This window comes from Salmo salar, chromosome ssa06 (genome assembly GCF_905237065.1).
Source record: "Salmo salar chromosome ssa06, Ssal_v3.1, whole genome shotgun sequence".
Classification (NCBI taxonomy): Eukaryota; Metazoa; Chordata; class Actinopteri; order Salmoniformes; family Salmonidae; genus Salmo; species Salmo salar.
This window is the reverse complement of record NC_059447.1, coordinates 30,709,635-30,729,433: the sequence shown is the minus strand read 5'-3', so window position 1 is coordinate 30,729,433 and position 19,799 is coordinate 30,709,635. Positions and strand designations below refer to the sequence as shown.

General features: G+C 42.4%; 1 protein-coding gene across 1 annotated transcript in view; it reads right to left on the bottom strand.

The window, feature by feature from the left end:
• Positions 1-569: 569 nt before the first annotated feature.
• Positions 570-19,799, bottom strand: part of LOC106606951 (forkhead box protein K2) — a 34,875-nt gene continuing 15,645 nt past the window's right edge. The window contains exons 3-9 of the mRNA XM_014203447.2: positions 17,327-17,477; positions 7,335-7,481; positions 5,779-5,972; positions 3,797-3,987; positions 3,400-3,681; positions 2,958-3,155; positions 570-2,464 (exon numbers count right to left, since the gene is read on the bottom strand). Of these exons, the coding sequence (XP_014058922.2) occupies positions 2,247-2,464; positions 2,958-3,155; positions 3,400-3,681; positions 3,797-3,987; positions 5,779-5,972; positions 7,335-7,481; positions 17,327-17,477 (1,381 nt within the window). The 3' untranslated portion in view covers positions 570-2,246. The remainder of the gene's footprint in view (positions 2,465-2,957; positions 3,156-3,399; positions 3,682-3,796; positions 3,988-5,778; positions 5,973-7,334; positions 7,482-17,326; positions 17,478-19,799) is intronic.

Sequence of the window (19,799 nt, the reverse complement as noted above, 5' to 3'; positions counted from 1 at the left end):
TGTGCACAGTGTATGTGATGTGAAGGCAGGTTTGGCTTACCATGCCAATACTGCCCCTCTGTGGTCAATTGGGGCACTGTCAAAATCCTAATTCCCACAATGATCAATACAATAAAAGGGGTTTAAAAGAAAGCATGTCTAATTTTTCAGATCTTGAATTTCCCCACGGAAGCTGTCAAAAGGCAACTAAATAACACTTCAAATCACAAGTGAAAGTCTTGTGTGCTAAATGGAAAATCCTCAGCAAAAGAGGCTATGGTGCATCATTCTCTAGTTGTATTGTGAGGGGGAACACCAGAAAGATTAAATGGCTAAAAGGAACGGGTGGCTGTGGTCTGTTAGCAATCACCTGCTGGGTGTTGTTGAACGGCAGCGATTCAACATGTATAATTTCAGAACGATAATCTGGTCAGAGGCAACAGAATGGCCACGCACTGCTTCTAAGTACACTCTGCCATCAGCTGCTCTAGCGTGTTGTCTCTGAAACATCTGTGAATGAAAAGCGTACTGAGAGCAGAAGATCTGATCACTGTTGTGGTGAAACCTTTGGACAAGTAAAATAGAGAGTGAAAGGTTTTAAATTAATTTATATAAAATAAAAAAAAGCATTTATCCACTGAAGCGGAACAAATATCCATCACTTGCATCTTCTTTAGTTCGGAACATATACAATCTGAAGACAGACTCGTCAGGTTGCCAGAACAGAATAAAATAATCAAGCAAAGTGTCTGTCCACACCAAAGTCACCACAGCCAAGGATAACGAGAGAAAAAAAAAAAACATTTTACCAAGTGCAGATCTGGTCTGGTTTTAAGCAGCTCTTTTCTTCTGTTAAATATACAGTTAAAGCTAGAATCCTTAGTTGCTACATCCATTTCCCATCGATTCTTAAATAATAACTTAAATGCCTAATAAGCTTAGTTCAACTCTCGTACCCCATCAGCATCCAGAATATAAACTTGTTCTACGCCAATGTTTGTAAACAATGTAAATGTAAAGCATGGTATAGTCTCAAAACATGGTTAAAACCACAATTCTGATACCATGGATAGTCAGTCCTTGCATCCATAGCCCTGTCTGTCAATTTGAGAGTGGTTACATTTCTCCAGGCCCATCCCTCAGCTTTTTACCAAACACAGAGGTGGAGTGACCACTTTGGTATTGTTTCAACTAAGGATTCAAGCATTAACGGCTCAGGTACTTTTCTGTAGTCTGTTACATGAAAGCTCGATGAGGAGGCATCTGATCAACTACACATGGAATTAATATGTTTATATCTTACTGGTTATCTGTGCAAGTATGAAAATATGTAAGTGTAACAAAGCAAATTGATTTGGATATGACAGAACATGGATTTGACAGGGGGGAGAAAAAAAAACACTCCATTGATAGAATTGTAAAAATAAACTACACGGAACAGAAAAAAAAATTCCACATAAAAACTAACTACGAGAATTTTGAAGTTCAGGTGGAGTGATTGAAATGTCATTGACCCCACTGCTGTATGCTTTCTTTCTTTAAATTATTGTTATTACTTTTTTTACCTATATAAATGAAAATGCATCCAAAACAGATCTTATGGTCCACAAATGAACAACAAAATACTGCATTTCTACTTACAGCTGCAATAAGGCTAGGTCAGTATATGAAAGGCTAGCTGCCAAATGTCCAGGAATTGGCTCTGACTGTTTTGATCCATTTTGCTGAATGCACTCATTGACATGTCATGTTTGCGTCAAATGCTTCTCATGCTGCTAGTTGGTCACTTTGTCCAGTCATCCCATGGGTCCGTTGAGTGGTGCCCTTGGCCGTGGCCCCCCAAATCTGCACTGAGGTAGTTGAGACAGGTGCCGCGCGACCGCCAGGCTAACATGGGCCTCAGTCAGACTGCTCGCTGCAGGTGGTCAAAGTTCAGCTTGTCATGTTAAAGGTTAATTGTTGTTAAGGCTTCCTGTGGTCTTGGAGTAGTCGTCATCCTCCTCCTCCGTGGCGATGTCTCACAGGGGGACCTTCAAATTAGAGTTCTTCTTTGTCCAAGTTGTCCTTTTTTCAAATCTCAACTAAATGTTCTCTTCAGTCTTTTTTTTTTTTAAAGGGTGGTCATATTTTCCAATCCTCTACAATGGTTAAACCCAACTGCAAATCTTCTCCTTTTGGCACCTTGGGAGTCAATGGAAGAAGGGGGAAATAAATGGTAGGAAAGGAGAAAAAAATAAAAAACAAGATGGTGGTGTTGTTGTAGAAGACTAGTTGTGGTGGCTGGTTTGGTCATTGGCTGCCGACGAGTCTGTGTCTGCTGCGCGGGTTGCGGTGGGGGTGGCGCTGTCCCCTTCCTCTGTTTTGATGCGCTTAGCGTTGGGCTGATCGCTGGCCGCCTGGGCTCCGTTCTGTCGTTTGGTCGGGAGGGAGGCGGAAGCTGAGGCGTGAGTGGCCAGCAAGTGGAGAGGACTCGCAACAGCTGTGGCTGAACATGGGGAGGAAGATGAGGAAAAACATTGAAATATTTCAGTGCCGGAATTGATGGAATACTCTGCTAAGTAATCTAACGTCTTAGAACATATGCCAATAGAACATATGCACTTTTCCAAACAGTGTAGGAAACTCCAGCCAGACAGGGATTCATATGGCCCTTCGAGCTACACTGCAGAGCAGCATTGACAAGTATGCTGCATGAATTCTAGATAATTAAACAAACTACTACTAGGGACTACACATGGGGTCAGAGCAGTGGTAGACTACACATGGGGTCAGAGCAGTGGTAGACTACACATGGGGTCAGAGCAGTGGTAGACTACACATGGGGTCAGAGCAGTGGTAGACTACACATGGGGTCAGAGCAGTGGTAGACTACACATGGGGTCAGAGCAGTGGTAGACTACACATGGGGTCAGAGCAGTGGTAGACTACAGATGCGGATAAAGCGCTTTGACAGGATCCATTCTAAGTCAGTGTCTCACCTGCAGCGGCCTGCATTGGCATCAGGTGGGTGCCGTTCTGTGTGATGGTCTTTATGGGGAGCTGGTGCTGGCCCAAGGGCGGCTGCTGCTGCACTAAGGTCAGCGTCTGTAAGGGCGTGGCCGACTGGGTGGTCTGGATGATGCGACTGCCACCGCCTATAGAGGCGTGGGTGATGGTTGGAACAGATTCTACTTTTACTAGAGACAAACATAGGAAAAAAAGAAGAGTAATGACCATGACCTCTAATAACTGACACCCAACAGGCACTACAATAACTGATCAACATGATACATTTCACATTTACTAAGACAACACACACACACACACAGGTGCCTTGGTCAAGGGTAAAACAGACCTACGTAAACCTGGCTGAAACCACTACTACCATGAGTCAACACAATCTGTCCATCTAAACACACTACACCATCCTCCTTCCCTCACCTTTGGCCTCTGAGTAGTCTCCGTTCTCCTGGGGCTCAGTCTGGAGGGTGACCATGGCGGGGGTGGCCACTGTGTAGGTGTTGGCGGTGCTGAGCCCGGCCACGCTGGTGACAGACATGGCAGGGATCTGGTGGACGACGTGCACCGTCTGCATGACGGGCTGCTGGTTCTGGTTGGTGCTGGTAGTCACAGGCGTGGCCACGGCATAGGTCACCGGCTTTATGGTCTGAGGTAACTGACGCTGAACCGTGATGAGCACCGGCTGGCTGTTGAGAGGGGAGCCTGGACAAACAATAGCTTTCTTTAACGGAGGATCCACATGTGACGGCTGCACATTTGTACATTGGATTGGAGAAGACTCCCACAATGTGATTGGACAAAAATGGGCGTCTCTCACCTGGTGTACTCTGTGCAAAGCGGGCCTCCTGGATGACAGCTAGTTTGGGCTGGATTGCCGTGGCAGGGGGCGGGGCGGGCTCTGGTTCCATGGGGACAGGGGAACCCTCTCGGGATAGGCTGTCAGGGGTCTGCACCCCACTCGAGTGGGCCGAGAGCACCCCAGAGTGATTAGGGGAGACTGGGGCACTCCTGTGAAAGGGAAAAGCAGATAGGCTTTAAAAATGCTCAGAGCCCTAGATTTACAGATGCACTGAAATTTACCACCATAGTCACACTTTCCCAATGGGAATATTATAGTTACCACATATGGCCACAAGGCGATGGCACAAACATGCTAATCTAACAGTAAAGCTGGGGTGTCAAACCTTTTATAGCATGAGAGCTACTTTAAATTCTGAAACATATCGCGTAATACTACATTTCTTCCTAGCTTAAAATACAGTATTTTCCCAAATTCAGTCCCGTTATATTTTTCCCGGTTTGGGATTTTGTCGTTTTTCACTCAAAATTACAATTATTCTTAGAGAAACAATGAAATGTGATGTTCTGAGTCCACACCAATACTTAAAAATCACACTGAAGACCATTTTTTGGGGGCTGGAAAAAAATACATTTTGATTTGCATGCAATACCACTTTTGCGAGAGGACTGTGCTGGTCTAGCAATGTTTTTGCTGCTGCATGTCATGACAGAGTTTGCTAAACAAAGCCCACCCGGTTGATCAAATAATCATGATAGAATTCTGCCAGGTAAGCCTACTTTGCCGTTAACATTTAATTGAGGTTTTGGGGAAAGTCTTTTTGTCTCCTAGAGTTGGGCGGTATCCATACTTTCATATTGTCATACTGTCTTGATCGCATCCTGGGATACACGGTATTACCGGCTTAGTACACAAGGCCACACCAAAAAAACCAATATATATATATATATATATATATATTGGCCGTCTATTAAGAGAATACTAACAAAATTTGCACAAGTAACGGAACATTTCCATGGAGGTTGCCAACTAAATACGCTAAAGAGCACAAACGAATATAAACGAATTGCAAAAACATACATGTATAACTTTATCAGCTGGATGGCCTAGATAGGAGCTACTGTACGTCATTTTTGGTGAGTTTGGACATTTACAAGCAAATGTAAATGAGACATTGTGCAAATTAACAAAGTTTTGAAACATGTTTGTCTGAAGGACGAACAGTACTGGCTCTGCTTTTTCTCACACAGGAAAAAAATTAAACTATTGTTTTATCTTGCTGTGTTCTGTAAACTCAGATGTAAAATGCTTCTTATTGTAATTTCTGCTCGGCATCAGACTTGGCATTTTGTGCTTCAGTTGAATTTCTCCACTCGAATGAGAATTCATAGGCTTTCTATCAGCAGATAGCACTGACTGATTTTGAGCTACTTTTCTCCAGTACCTTTCGGTTCCTGGCCCAACTAACCACCAACCTGCCACTCCACATGACTGGCTCAACTGTTGTGGGAACTATGGTAAGCTTCATAATGTAAAATAATGTGACAGGAGAAATTAAGAACGCAATTTGCTTCATCTCCTAGCATATTACACAAGCTGACTGCAGGTATTTACTTAAAAAGTAAGAAAATATTTGTAAAAAAATATTGAAAAACATAAAAGAAATAGTTTCAATGGTATTGACGGTATTGAAAAACCATGCCGTGGCTGTTTCCAAATACCCCGGTATACGGTATGCCGCCCAAGCCTACCCCCAGAAGACAGTTATCATTCTGTCTTACAAGCTACACAAAGTGAATGGAAGAGAAATGCGTGCACTACTGGAAATTAACTGGCAGATATTGTTACATTTGGATTTTTTAGGCCAACTGGAGCTAACTAGGGACGGGATAATGTCAATGTGGATAAATGGGCTGCGAGCGACCGGATGGAGACCCCTGCAGTAAAGCATGCAGCGAGCTCATCGTGCGACTGAAACCTGAGAGTGAGTAGGTCCATACCTGGAGGAGAGGGGTCCGAGGGGGGTCCTGAAGCAGGGCACACCCCGCGGCCTTCGTTTCCTGAAGGCCTGCTCCATGAGCTTGCCCTCTGAGGACGGGTCTATCCTCCAGAACGAGCCCTTGCCCGGTTCCTCCTGCGATCTGGCTACTTTAATAAAGTAGCGGTTCAATGACAGATTGTGACGGATCGAATTCTACAACAGAATACGCCGTCGTGTTAGTACGAACACACTGCAGCCAAGGCTGTTATTCACGTCACAGTTCATCAATGGCACATGCTCAAAAACAGCATGGAAACAAATGGGATAAGCCATGTACCACGCTTCAGTTTGAAGCCAAAGTGAATGTGTACTTTTACAAGGTTGCATATTAGTCAAAGCACCTCTTAATATACAGTGCCTTCAGAAAGTATTCATACCCCTTTACTTATTCCACGTTTTGTTGAACAGCTTGAATTCAAAATGTATTTAAAAAGTCTCACTCATCTAGACACAATAAACTTGTTTTTAGAAATCTTTGCTAACTGATTGAAAATTAAAAAGTAATCTCATTTACATAATTATTCACAACCAAGTCAATACTTGGTAGAAATACCTTTGGCAGCAATTAGGGCTGTGAGTCTTTCTGGGTATGTCTCTAAGAGCTTTCTACACCTGGATTGTGCAACACTTGCCCATTATTCTTTTCAAAATTCTTCAAGCTGTCAAACATTGGTTGATCATTGCTAGACAACCATTTTCAGGTCTTGCCATAGCTTTTCAAGCAGATTTAAGTCAAAACTGTAACTCCGCCACATTCACAGACTTCTTGGTAAGCAAGTTCAGTGAAGATTTGGCCTTCTGTTTAAGATTACTACCCTGCTGAAAAGGTGAATTCATCTCCCAGTGTCAGAGAGAAACAGGTTTTCCTCTAGGACCCTCAACCTCAAAACCAGTTCCACTGCATTTTATTGCATTGTTCCCCTCTAATCAGGGACTGATTTAGACCTGGGACACCAGGTGTGTGCAATTAATTATCAGGTAGAACTGTAAACCAGCAGGCTCTGGACCTCATACGGTAAGAGTAGAGTTCCCCTGCTCTAGGATTATGCCTGTGTTTAGCTCCATTCATTCCCCAGTTCTTAACAATTACAGGCATACCCATAACATGATGCAGCCACCAATATGCTTGAACATATGGAGAGTGGTACTCAGTAATGTGTTGTATTGGATTTGCCCCAAACACTTTGTATTCAGGACAAAAAGTGAATTGCTTTGCCAAGTATTACTTTAGTGCCTAGTTGCAAACAGGATGCATGTTTTGGTATATTTTTATTCTGTACATACTTCTTTTCCCTCTGTCAATTAAGTTAGTATTGTAGAGTAACTACAATGTTGATCCATGTTGAAACAAGAACATTTGGAAAAAGTCAAGGGGCTATACTCTGTGGTTTTTGAGATATTTCAAATATAACCATGTGGTGGAATCCTAATGCTATTCAAAACAGGTTCAGATCTTTTCCCTCACATGCACCATTTTCATTGAAATTATTTGTATTGAAAGACGCCATTTCTCACCTGCCAGCCTTTGTCTGCAGTCCTGTAGTAGGGGTAGTTTTTGGTGATGTGAGTGTATATTCCGTTTAGTGTGAGCTGCTTGTCCTGTGCCATTGTAATGGCTTGGACTATCAGTTGTGCATATGAGTATGGCGGTTTGGAATCATCCTAAAGGGAAGAAGAGGAAGGAAGAAAGGGTATCATTTACTAGGTAGCATAGAACATCTTGTGAGCAATGGCACTGGAGGGAATAGCAACCGTTTAGCAACCAATTTAACAATTTTGTGTATTTTCGGTTGTTGATCTTAACTTTTTTTGTACATATTTACGCCATCATTTCCTATGACCTAAAAGAGCTTCTGGAAAGCCATCACCAACCTCGATTTGGATGAGGACTTTTACTTCAATGAGTCGGAGGCGAAGGACATATTGATTATCCCAGACCAGGCCCAAATCCCTGAAACTGAGAAGTAGGCGGCGCTATTGGCTAACGTGCAATCACTGGACAAGCTCTGTTTGAGAGCATCCCATCAATGTGATCTGAAGAACTGTAATATCCTATGTATCTCTGAGTTGTGGCGGAACAAGGAAAATCTTAATCTAGCTGGTTTTTCTACACATCGGCAATACAGAACGGTAGCGTCGGGGACGCTCAGGGGAGGGGTGTGCGTCTCTTCGAGGTTCTGCTCACATTAGAATACCTTATGATAAGCCGTAGACCATACTATTTACCAAGATCGTTATCATTATATTTTTATACCACCATAAACCGATGCTGGCAATAAGACTGGACTCAATGAGCTGTATAACACCATACACAAACAAGAAAATGCACACCCAGGGGTGGCATTCCTAGTGGCCGTGATTTTAATGCAGGAAACTGAAATCCGTTTTACCTCATTTGTACCAGCATGTCACCTGTGCAACTAGAGGCGAAAAAAAACCTCTAGATCACCTTTACTCCAAACACAGAAATGCATACACATCCCTCTCTCCATTTAGCAAATCTGACCATAACTCTATCCTCTTGATTCCTGCTTACAAGCAAAAACTCAAAACAGGAAGTACCAGTGACTCACTCAATACGAAAGTGGTCCAGTGAAGCGGATGCTAAGCTACAGGACTGTTTTGCTAGCACAGACTGGAATATGTTCCGGGATTCATCCGATGGCATCAGTCACTGGCTTCATTAACTTCTTGGTGACAGGGCAGTATTCAGAAATTCATATGAATAACATGCCCAAATTAAACTGCCTGCTACTCGGGCCCAGAAGGTAGGATTGCATATTATTTGAATAGAAAACACTCTGAAGTTTCTAAAACTGTTTGAATGATGTCTGTGAGTATAACAGAACTCATATGGCAGGCAAAAACCTGAGAAAAAAATCCAACCAGGAAGTGACTTGTAGTTTTTCTATCCCTATTCAAACTACAGTGTCTGTGGGGTCATTTTGCACTTCCTAAGGCTTGAACTAGATGTCAACAGTCTTTAGAACCTTGTTTTATGCTTCTACTGTTACTGGGCAGAGAATAGGAGCTGACTCAAGCCTGGGACCAACGAGTTGTTTACTGCGCGAGCACACAGGCGCACCGCTCCTTTTTCCTCTGTAATGAATGCGCTATTGTCCGGTTGGAATATAATCAAAGATTTATGTTAAAAAGACCCTAAGGATTGATTGTAAACATAGTTTGACATGTTTCTACGAACGGTAATGGAACTATTTGACTTTGTCTCTGGTTTTGCACTCGCGCGTTATGCCTTTGGATTAGTGATCTGAACGCGCGAACAAAACGGAGGTATTTGGACATAAATATGGAGTTTTTCGAACAATAAGAACATTTCTTGTGGAAATGGGAGTCCTGGGAGTGCATTCCGACGAAGATCAGCAAAGGTAAGATAATATTTATAATACTAATTCTGAGTTTAGTTGACTCCAGAACTTGGTGGGTAACTGTATAGCTTGCTTTGATGGCTGAGCTCTGTACTCAGAATATTGAAAAACGTGCTTTCGCCGTAAAGCTATTTTGAAATCTGACACAGCGGTTGCATTAAGGAGAAGTGTATCTATAATTCTTTCAATAACTGTTGTGAATTTTATCAACGTTTATGATGAGCATTTTTGTAAATTGATGTGCTCATTCACCGGAAGTTTGAGGGAAGACATTTTCTGAACATCACGCGCCAATGTAAAAATGGGGTTTATGGATATAAATATGAACTTTATCGAACAAAACAGATGTATTTTGTAACATTGAGTCCTGGGAGTGTCATCTGATGAAGATAATCGAAGGTTAGTGATTCATTTTAGCTGTATTTCTGTTTTTTGTGACACCTCTCCTTGCTTGGAAAATGGCTGTGTGGTTTTTCTTGTTTAGGCGCTGTCCTAACATAATCTAATGTTATGCTTTCGCTGTAAAGCCTTTTTGAAATCGGACACTGTGGATGGATTAAAGAGAATATTATCTTTAAAATGGTGTATAATACTCGTATTATAGCGTCCCACATGTCCCAGAGAGGTTAATAAGTGCATCGACAACGACGTCCCTACAGTGACCGTACGTACATATCCCAACCAGAAGCCATGGATTACAGGCAACATCAGCACTGAGCTAAAGGCTAGAGTTGCTGCTTTCAGGGAGCGGGACACAAACCCAAATGCTTATAAGAAATTTCACTACACCCTCCGACGAACCATCAAACAAGCAAAGCGTCAATACAGAACTAAGATCAAATCCTACTATACCAGCTCTGACGCACGTCGGATGTGGCAGGGCTTACAAACTATCACAGATTACGAAGGGAAACCCAGCCATGAGCTGCCCAGTGATATGAGCCTACCAGATGAGCTAAATGCCTCCTATGCCTGCTTTGAGGCAAGATACACTGAACCATGCGTGTGAGCACCAGCTGTTCCAAATGACTGTGTGATCACACTCTCCATAGCCGATGTGAGTAAGACCTTTAAACAGGTAAACATTCACAAGGCCAGACAGATTACCAGGACACGTCCTCAGAGCATGAGCTGCCAAGCAGGAAAAGGTCTTCACTGATATTTTCAACCTCTCCCCGGCCCAGTCTAATACATACATGTTTCAAGCAGACCACAATTCTGCCCTACCGAGCAAAAAGGCAGTGACTGCTCATTTGGTAAAAAATGAGTTAGTCATTTTTTGCTACATTAAATACATGCTTAATCATGTGGACAAGTATCCTGCCTCTATTGAATTGTGTTTTGGAGAAAATGGGGGTCATGTTAGCTGTAACTGCATAAAGTTACTGTGAAACCAAGGTAAATAAAAGCCATATTTCTCAGTTCCACACTATGAGCAGTTACTGCCTTTTTGCTTGGTAGGGAAGAATAGTCCCTGTGCCCAAGAATGCCAAGGTAACCTGTCTAAATGACGATCGTCCCGTAGCACTCAAATGCTTTGAAAGGCTGGTCATGACTCACAACACCAGCATCTCAGACACCCTGGACCCGCTCCAATTCGCAGGACAAGGGCCACAACCTTTCCCTCAACGTCTGTAAGACAAATGAGTTGTTTGTGGACTACAGGAAACGTAGGGGTGAGCACACCCCCATTCACATCGACAGGGTTGTAGTGGAGTGGATCATGAGGTTCAAGTTTATCTGTGTCCACATCACAAAGGATCTATCATGGTCCAAACACACCAACAGTTGAAGAGGGCACAACAATGCCTCTTCCCCACAGGAGGCTGAAAAGATTTGTCATGGGCCCTCAGATCCTCTAAAAGTTCTACAGCTGCACCATCGAGAGCATATTGACTAACTTGGGGCCTCTATTTTTTTCACCTTTATTTAACCAGGTAGGCAAGTTGAGAACAAGTTCTCATTTACAATTGCGACCTGGCCAAGATAAAGCAAAGCAGTTCGACAACATACAAAAACACAGACTTACACATGGAGTAAAACAACATACAATCAATGATACAGTAGACAAAAATAAGACTATATACAATGTGAGCAAATGATGTGATATAAGGGAGGTAAAGGCAACAAAAGGCCATGGTGGCAAAGTAAATAAAGTATAGCAAGTAAAACACTGGAACGGTAGAATTATAATTTGAAGAAAGTTCAAAGTTAAAATATAAATAATATGGTGCAAAGGAGCAAAATAATAAATAAAATAAATAAATACAGTAGGGGAAGAGGTAGTAGTTTGGGCTAAATTATAGATGGGCTATGTACAGGTGCAGTGATCTGGGAGCTGCTCTGATAGCTGGTGCTTAAAGCTAGTGAGGGAGATAAGTGTTTCCAGTTTCAGAGATTTTTGTAGTTCGTTCCAGTCATTGGCAGCAGAGAACTGGAAGGAGAGACGACCAAAGGAGGAGTTGGCTTTAGGGGTGACCAGAGAGATATACCTGCTGGAGCGCGTGCTACAGGTCGGTGCTGCCAGGCGGTGTCAGAGGAAGGCCCAAAGCATTGTCAAAGACAGCCACCCACCCAAGCCAGACTGTTCTCTCTGCTACAGCACAGCAAGCAGTACCAAGTCTGAAATCAACAGGACCCTGAACAGCGTCTACCCCCAAGACATCTAAACAAGACTGCTAAATAGCTAATCAAATGGCTACCAGGACTAGCTGCATTTACCCATTTTTGCACTTAGTCACTAACTTTTTTTGCTGCTACTGTCCATTATCTATCCTGTTGCCTAGTCACTTTATCCCTACCTGTATCTACATTAAATGGCTACCTCAATTACTTCATACCCTTGCACATTGGCTCGGTACAGGTACTCCCTATATGTATAGCCATGCTATTTCTATTTGTTAACCACTGTGTATTTACTCTTCGTGTCACTCTCAATTTTGTGTATTATTTTTCATCTCATCTTTAACTCTGCATTGTTGGAAAATAATCCGTAAGTAAGCATTTCACTGTTAGTCTATGAAGCATGTGACAAATTAAAGTTGATGACAACAAATCATGGGTTTGTTTTGTTTTCTCGCTATACACCAAGTCACTTGGCTCTGTCATATCCTCACATGGTCTCTCCTATCATTGCTATGCAGACGACACACAATCTTCTCCTTTCCCCCTTCTGATAACCAGGTGGCGAATCGCATCTCTGCATGTCTGGCAGACATATCAGTGTGGATGACGGAACACCACCTCAAGCTGAACCTCGGCAAGACGGAGCTGCTCTTCCTCCCGGGGAAGGACTGCCCGTTCCATGATCTCGCCATCACGGTTGACAACTCCATTGTGTCCTCCTCCCAGAGTGCTAAGAACCTTGGCGTGACCCTGGACAACACCCTGTCGTTCTCCACTAACATCAAGGCGGTGACCCGATCCTGTAGGTTCATGCTCCACAACATTCGCAGAGTACGACCCTGCCTCACACAGGAAGCGGCGCAGGTCCTAATCCAGGCACTTGTCATCTCCCGTCTGGATTACTGCAACTCGCTGTTGGCTGGGCTCCCCTGCCTGTGCCATTAAACCCCTACAACTCATCCAGAACGCCGCAGCCCGTCTGGTGTTCAACCTTCCCAAGTTCTCTCACGTCACCCCGCTCCTCCGCTCTCTCCACTGGCTTCCAGTTGAAGCTCGCATCCGCTACAAGACCATGGTGCTTGCCTACGGAGCTGTGAGGGGAACCGCACCTCCGTACCTTCAGGCTCTGATCAGGCCCTACACCCAAACGAGGGCACTGCGTTCATCCACCTCTGGCCTGCTGGCCCCCCTACCTCTGCGGAAGCACAGTTCCCGCTCAGCCCAGTCAAAACTGTTCGCTGCTCTGGCACCCCAATGGTGGAACAAGCTCCCTCACGACGCCAGGACAGCAGAGTCAATCACCACCTTCCGGAGACACCTGAAACCCCACCTCTTTAAGGAATACCTAGGATAGGATAAAGTAATCCTTCTAACCCCCCCTTAATAGATTTAGATGCACTATTGTAAAGTGGTTGTTCCACTGGATATCATAAGGTGAATGCACCAATTTGTAAGTCGCTCTGGATAAGAGCGTCTGCTAAATGACGTAAATGTAAATGTACTTTTCCTCTCCAATTAATTAAAGTGTGCACTTATTTAAAAGGGCAATCTGCAGTTGCAGTACCCATTGATTCTTGAAGAATATAACTTAGAAATGCCTCGAGCTTAGTTCAACTGTCATACCCCATCCAGACTCCAAATAAACTTGTTTTACTCCAATGTGTGTAAACAAAGTAGTGTTAAGCAATTAACCGAAACATCAAATATGTTGGGTTTTTTAAAACCAATAGAGATAAATCAAATCAAGTCCAAACTGTGATAGAGTAGAGTTGTAGTTTCCAACAGGCCAATATTCTACATAGATTAGCGCAGTAATTAACCAACATGACCATAAACAATTTCACGCCTACTTGTCCAGTCTGTGTGGGGCACACAGAGGGAGAAAAGACACGCGAGAGAGGGGGATAGGGAGCAGTTGCTTCGGGAGGTATCTCTACCTGAAAATACATGATCTAAGTGATTGATAGTTGATATTCAGCAGTCATAAAAGTATGCATTATTTACTTAAGAAATATTAAAGTACTGATTTTGTCAGACAGCAGCTCTATAGAGATGAGATGACTTGGAATTAAATAATAAAAAAGTCAAATAAAACAATGTAAAATACCCAACAACTGAAATATTTATAATAGTAATGTAAATAAATGATGGTAAATAAGTGCAGTAATGGGCAGTCACTACCATCATGGGACTATTGTTAAATGTTTTATTCTGTGTTGTTACATCATTCAATCCACATAATACATTTTTTTGTCATTAAATGCACTATGCGTTATCAAAACCGTGATTATTTTTTAATAATAGAACCAAAACAACCCCAAAAACCACTTATCACTCAGCACTAGGGTTGCAAAGGGTCGGAAACTTCCTGGAAATTTTCCATGGGAAGTTAAGCCCGGGAATTTTGCTTATATTCATTTTTTTTTAAGTTAGCTTATAACAGTGAACCTTTTTTCAGGGATACACAAGGCAATTCTAGGCCTTGTGGCATATTTTGGTTAAACTATCCCCAATTCAATGGAGTTGCAACCCTCTGCATGCACAGTGCATTCTTCCATCACATGTACAGCTGATTCTCAAGATCTTGCACACTAATGAGAGGCTATTGAGTCCACTACTACACTGTCTGAGCCAGGCCCTACATGCTTTCTGGTAAGTTTTGATTACAATACTGGGTGGGGTGAATATATTTTATATGACAGACATTTTTTGTTAACTAGTAAATAGTAGCCTACAGCAAAGTGTTTAAATAATTTCTAACTTGTTAATTTCTGCTAGTTAGTTTTTGATACCGTGTGGGTTTTAGCTTGCTTGAGCCTGCTAACTGAGGAGTGTTAATTCACCTGTTTCCATATACATTTAATTTTAAAACATTTATCTTACAAATTAGTTGTTTAATCGAACTGCTTAACTATTTATCTAGACATGGAATTGTATTTTTATTTAATTTTTTTTTACTCATTTCTCTCTCATCTTTACAGGAAAATGCCATGGGCACTATCTGATGTGTGGAGACATTTCACTGCAGCTAATGTAGAAGGAAAAGCTGTGTACATTTGCAAATACTGTGCCAAATCGTATGTGAAGGATGCACCAAAGATGCAGAATCATCTGGCCAAGTGCATAAAGTTTCCTCAGCGATCACAAGCAACCTCGACAAAAGTCCCTCTACTTCTATTTCGAGGTGAAAATGATGAATCAGAAACCTTAACACAATTCCTCCTGGAGTCAGAAGTTTTCTTTTTGACTCAATGGAGGAACGTAGTCAGAGAAATGCTGATTAATGTCTTGCTCGAGCTGTGTATGCAACTGCTGCTCACAGGCAATGTGTATTGGAAGAGATTTCTGAATGTTTTTCACCCAGCATACACCCTTCCAACCAGACATGCTTTATCTACTCATTTGCTGGATGCAGAGATCAGAGTTCAAGTGAAGGTCAAGCAAATCATAGAGAAAGCAGACTATTGTAATCATCTCTGATGGGTGGTCGAATGTTCGTGGGCAAGGAATAATTAACTACATCTCCACCCCTCAACCAGTATTATACAAGAGCACAGACACAAGGCACAACAGACACACCCATCTCTACATTGCTGTTGAGCAGAAGGCAGTCATCAATGACCTTGGACCACAGAAGGTATTTGCACTGGTGACAGACAATGCTACGAACATGGAAGGCTGCTTGGTCTAAAGTAGAGTCCTACCCTCACATCACACCCATTGGCTGTGCTGCTCATGCACTGAATCTGCTCCTCAAGGACATCATGGCACTGAAAACAATGGATACACACAAGAGCCAAGGAAAGGGTTAGGTATGTGAAGGGTCATGAAGTTATAGAAGCAATCTACCTCACCAAGCAAAGTGAGAAGAATAAGAGCACCACATTGAAGCTGCCCAGCAACACCCGTTGGGGTGGTGTTGTCATCATGTTTTACAGTCTCCTGGAGGGGAAGGAGTCTCTCCAAGAAATGGCCATATCACAGTCTGCCGATATGGACAGCCCCATCAAGAGGATCCTCCTGGGTGATGTATTTTGGGAGAGAGTGGTAAGCAGCCTGAAACTCCTGAAAACTAAAATAGTAACCATTGCACGGATTGAGGGAGACAACGGCATCCTGTCTGATGTTCAGACTCTGCTTGCAGATGTAAGAGAAGAAATCTGTACTGCCCTGCCCACTTCACTGTTGCTCTAAGCAAAGGAAACTGCAGTTCTGAAATACATCAAAAAGCGTAAAGACTTCTGCCTGAAGCCCATACACACCGCAGCTACACGTTGGACCCCAAGTACGCTGGCAAGAGCATCCTGTCGGGTGCAGAGATCAACAAGGCCTATGGTGTCATCACTACCGTGTCTCGCCACCTTGGCCTTGATGAGGGCAAGGTTCTTTGCAGTCTGGTGAAGTAAACTTCCAAGCAAGGGCTTTGGCATGGAGATGCAATATGGCAGTCGTGCCAACATATCTCATCAGCCACCTGGTGGAAGGGACTTTGTGGATATGAGGCTCTTTCCCCTGCTGCCTCCATCATCCTCCAAATCCCACCAACATCAGCCATCTCAGATCGCAACTGGTCCTTGTTTGGGAACACATGCACACACACACCAAAGCACGCGACAGGCTGATCAATACAAAGGTTGAAAAATTGGTGACCATCGGGGCAAATTTGAGGCTTTTTGAGCCTGACAAGTCATTCTCAACCAGGTTGGAAAGTGACAGTGAAGATGAGCCCTCAGAGTCTGATGTTCAAGAGGTGGACATTGAGGAGGTCCAGGGAGAAGACAGAAGCCTGAGAGGAAGACAACCAAAGCTTTAGTTTCTAGACTCTAATTTTACAGATGTATGTTGAAAACGTTTTTTTGGGAGATGCGATGGATCATTGGGGATCATTCAATATTCCTCTTTTGTTGTTCAGTGAAATAATTCCATGTGAAGAGTCTACTCATTTAATTAAAGTTAAAAAATTATGAATTTCTCTCTATTGGAAGGATTTAACCATTTGCAATTATGTCTACTTATGATAAGGTAAAAGGTGTGTTTCTGTCTCCATATGATATGGTAAATATATCCAATGCAAAAAAACATCTACATTTAGGTGGTATTAATTTGCATATATTTCTGTTAATTCCCATATATTCCCATTACTTCCCACAGAAAGTTTCCACCTCTGAATATTCCCCAAAATGTGCAACCCTACTCAGCACTAAAACAAAGTAAATGTAAACAAACACTGTACACCCTCATAACATTAAAACTATATTGATATCATGGTTGGTCAATTCTTGCATCCATAGCTCTGTCTATGAATTTGAGAGTGGTTACATTTCTCCAGCCCCATCCCTCAGCTTTTTACCAAAACAGTGGTGGGGATAACACTTTATGGCTTCAACTGCTGATTGCCACTAAATTAAAAAGGGCATTCACAGACACAGACTAATTTAAGCCTAGCCTTAGACTAAAATTCATGTCCAATGGAGATTCTCTGTATGTGGTGCTCACCTTGGGGCTGTCCCCTCCCGAGGCCTCCTTGTCGTTCTCTGACTGGGAGTTGTCGTTTATGAGCTGTAGCTCTGCAGAGCTGACGATGCGACCCATCCTGTAGCCGGACAAGCCTGCTCCTCTGGGACTGGAGGGGCACGAGTTGGCAGCACTGTGGGGAAGAAGAGGACCAGACCATTAGTCAGTCACCAAGTCTCTGTCAGCATGATGACCAACACAGTACATATCAAATTATCTGACTAAGAATACTGCAATACTTTTAGGCTACAAACAAAACTGCCTAATTGATGCACTGATGACCTCAGCTCCTTTTTTAGAAATCAAGTGATGGTTTATAATTAGCCAAGCTATTCTGAGGAAAAGGGGGCCCCAATAAAATAAATATATTGGCTCAGCTTATCTGTACCCTTTACCGCAGTAGCCTGCAGTCAGACTGGTACACACCACCTATGCAAATAGCCTCACATTATCTAACCCATATTGAAAGGAGATTAAAATAGTTTCATGAGGCATTAAGTTGAGAGTTAAAACAGCATAAAACGCTTAACAATTTGTCATTAGCAGAAGCAAACATGAGTAATCTGGAGATAAACACTGACTGGCTAGAATGAAATGAGAACATCAATATTTTTTCCATTCTTCAATGTATCTGGAGCAGTTCCATCATCGGTGCAATGTGCTAGTAGGAATTCATGGGTGGATTAGCACTAGAGGTCGACCGATTAATCAGGTCCAATTTCAAGTGTTCATAACGATCGGTAATCGGCATTTTTGGACACTGATTATATTGCAATTCACGAGGAGACTGCATGGCAGGCTGACCACCTGTTATGCGAGTGCAGGCAGCAAGGAGCCATGGTAAGTTGCTAGCTAGCATTAAAGTTCTTATAAAAACTATCAATCTTAACATAATCACTAGTTAACTACACACGGTTAATGATATTACTAGTTTAACTAGCTTGTCCTGCGTTGCATAAAATCAATGCGGTGCCTGAAATTGTGTCACTTCTCTTGCGTTCAGTGTAAGCAGAGTCGGGGTATATGCAGCAGTTTGGGCTGCCTGGCTTGTTGCGAACTGTGTCAAAACCATTTCTTCCTAACAAAGACCGCAATTAATTTGCCAGAATTGTACATAATTATGACATAACATTGAAGGTTGTGCAATGTAACAGCAATATTTAGACTTAGGTTTGCCACCCGTTCGATAAAAGACAGAATGGTTCCGTATTTCACTGAAAGAATAAATGTTTTGTTTTCGAAACGATAGTTTCCGGATTTGACCATATTAATGACCTAAGGCTCATATTTCTGTGTTTATTATATTATAATTAATTCTTGCTTTAATTGAGATAAAGCGAAAATCCTTCAAATGTTGCAGGCGCTCCTAAATAAAAATGTCCAGGTCGCACAGAAATATATTTAGGCGCATATGCGAGTAAAATGGTCGCACTGTAGAGCCCTGGATTAGTTACCATACTTAAGAGAATATAAACACTTGCATCTTTCATAGCGAGCTAGCGAGGGACGGAGAGAGAGGGGAGGGACACAGGATAGGCAGGTCGGCCACCAGGCAGAAAGAGGACAAAAAACAGCTGAGAAGTTGAGCCTAGCACTTCAACACCCTTCGATGCTGTGGATATTTACCCACTATGCAGTTTACTTTCTGCAGCTAAGTCATATCTCTGAGTCAACCTTTACACAACTTTCCCCAGGCCTATATAGCCTATCGTCTAGTTTAGCAATAACACAAAATATGTTGGGTGACAACTGCAATGTGAATTTAAAAATGTTACCTAATATTAAGGATCCCAATTACATTTAAAAAGTTCACACCCTTAGAAGCCAGTGTTAATTTAGTCAACAACCTATTTTTCCTGTCTAAAATTACTACGATAACGACATGCACTGGGAAAAACTATAACTATTACAAATTAATTTTCATTTTAGTCTACGAAAATGTAACAAGAGAATTCCACGCGAGACTAATGGACATTTCATTTGACATGAAGCTCATTTTCAACTGTTTTGTCCAATCCTAAGCATGCATGCGTGCAGAATATTTCATTCAATCCTCTCATTACATATTTGAGCTGCACGGTCTGATTGAGTTGATCTGCCAGGCTCTCCCACACAGTTCCCAGGTGATCACTTAAGTCACTTATTCAATCTTTTAAACTGATGCGAAGCCAGGACAGTAGGCTTGGGCGGTATACAGATTTATGTCGTCATACAGTTCTCTTGTTCCAGGATTTACGGTATTACCAGCATAGCACACAAGAGGGCTCTACAAACACAAGAAAAGTCAACTGGGCTTCTTACCAGAATGCTAACAAAATTAGCAAACTAATTGCGAAATGCCAACGAGCAAAACAAACTAATTACAAAGACCAGCAAATACAGCTCATAAAGTTAAAGAAAATGCCATTTTCGATCTGTATGGACATTTACAAGCGAAAGTGAACGAGAGAAATTG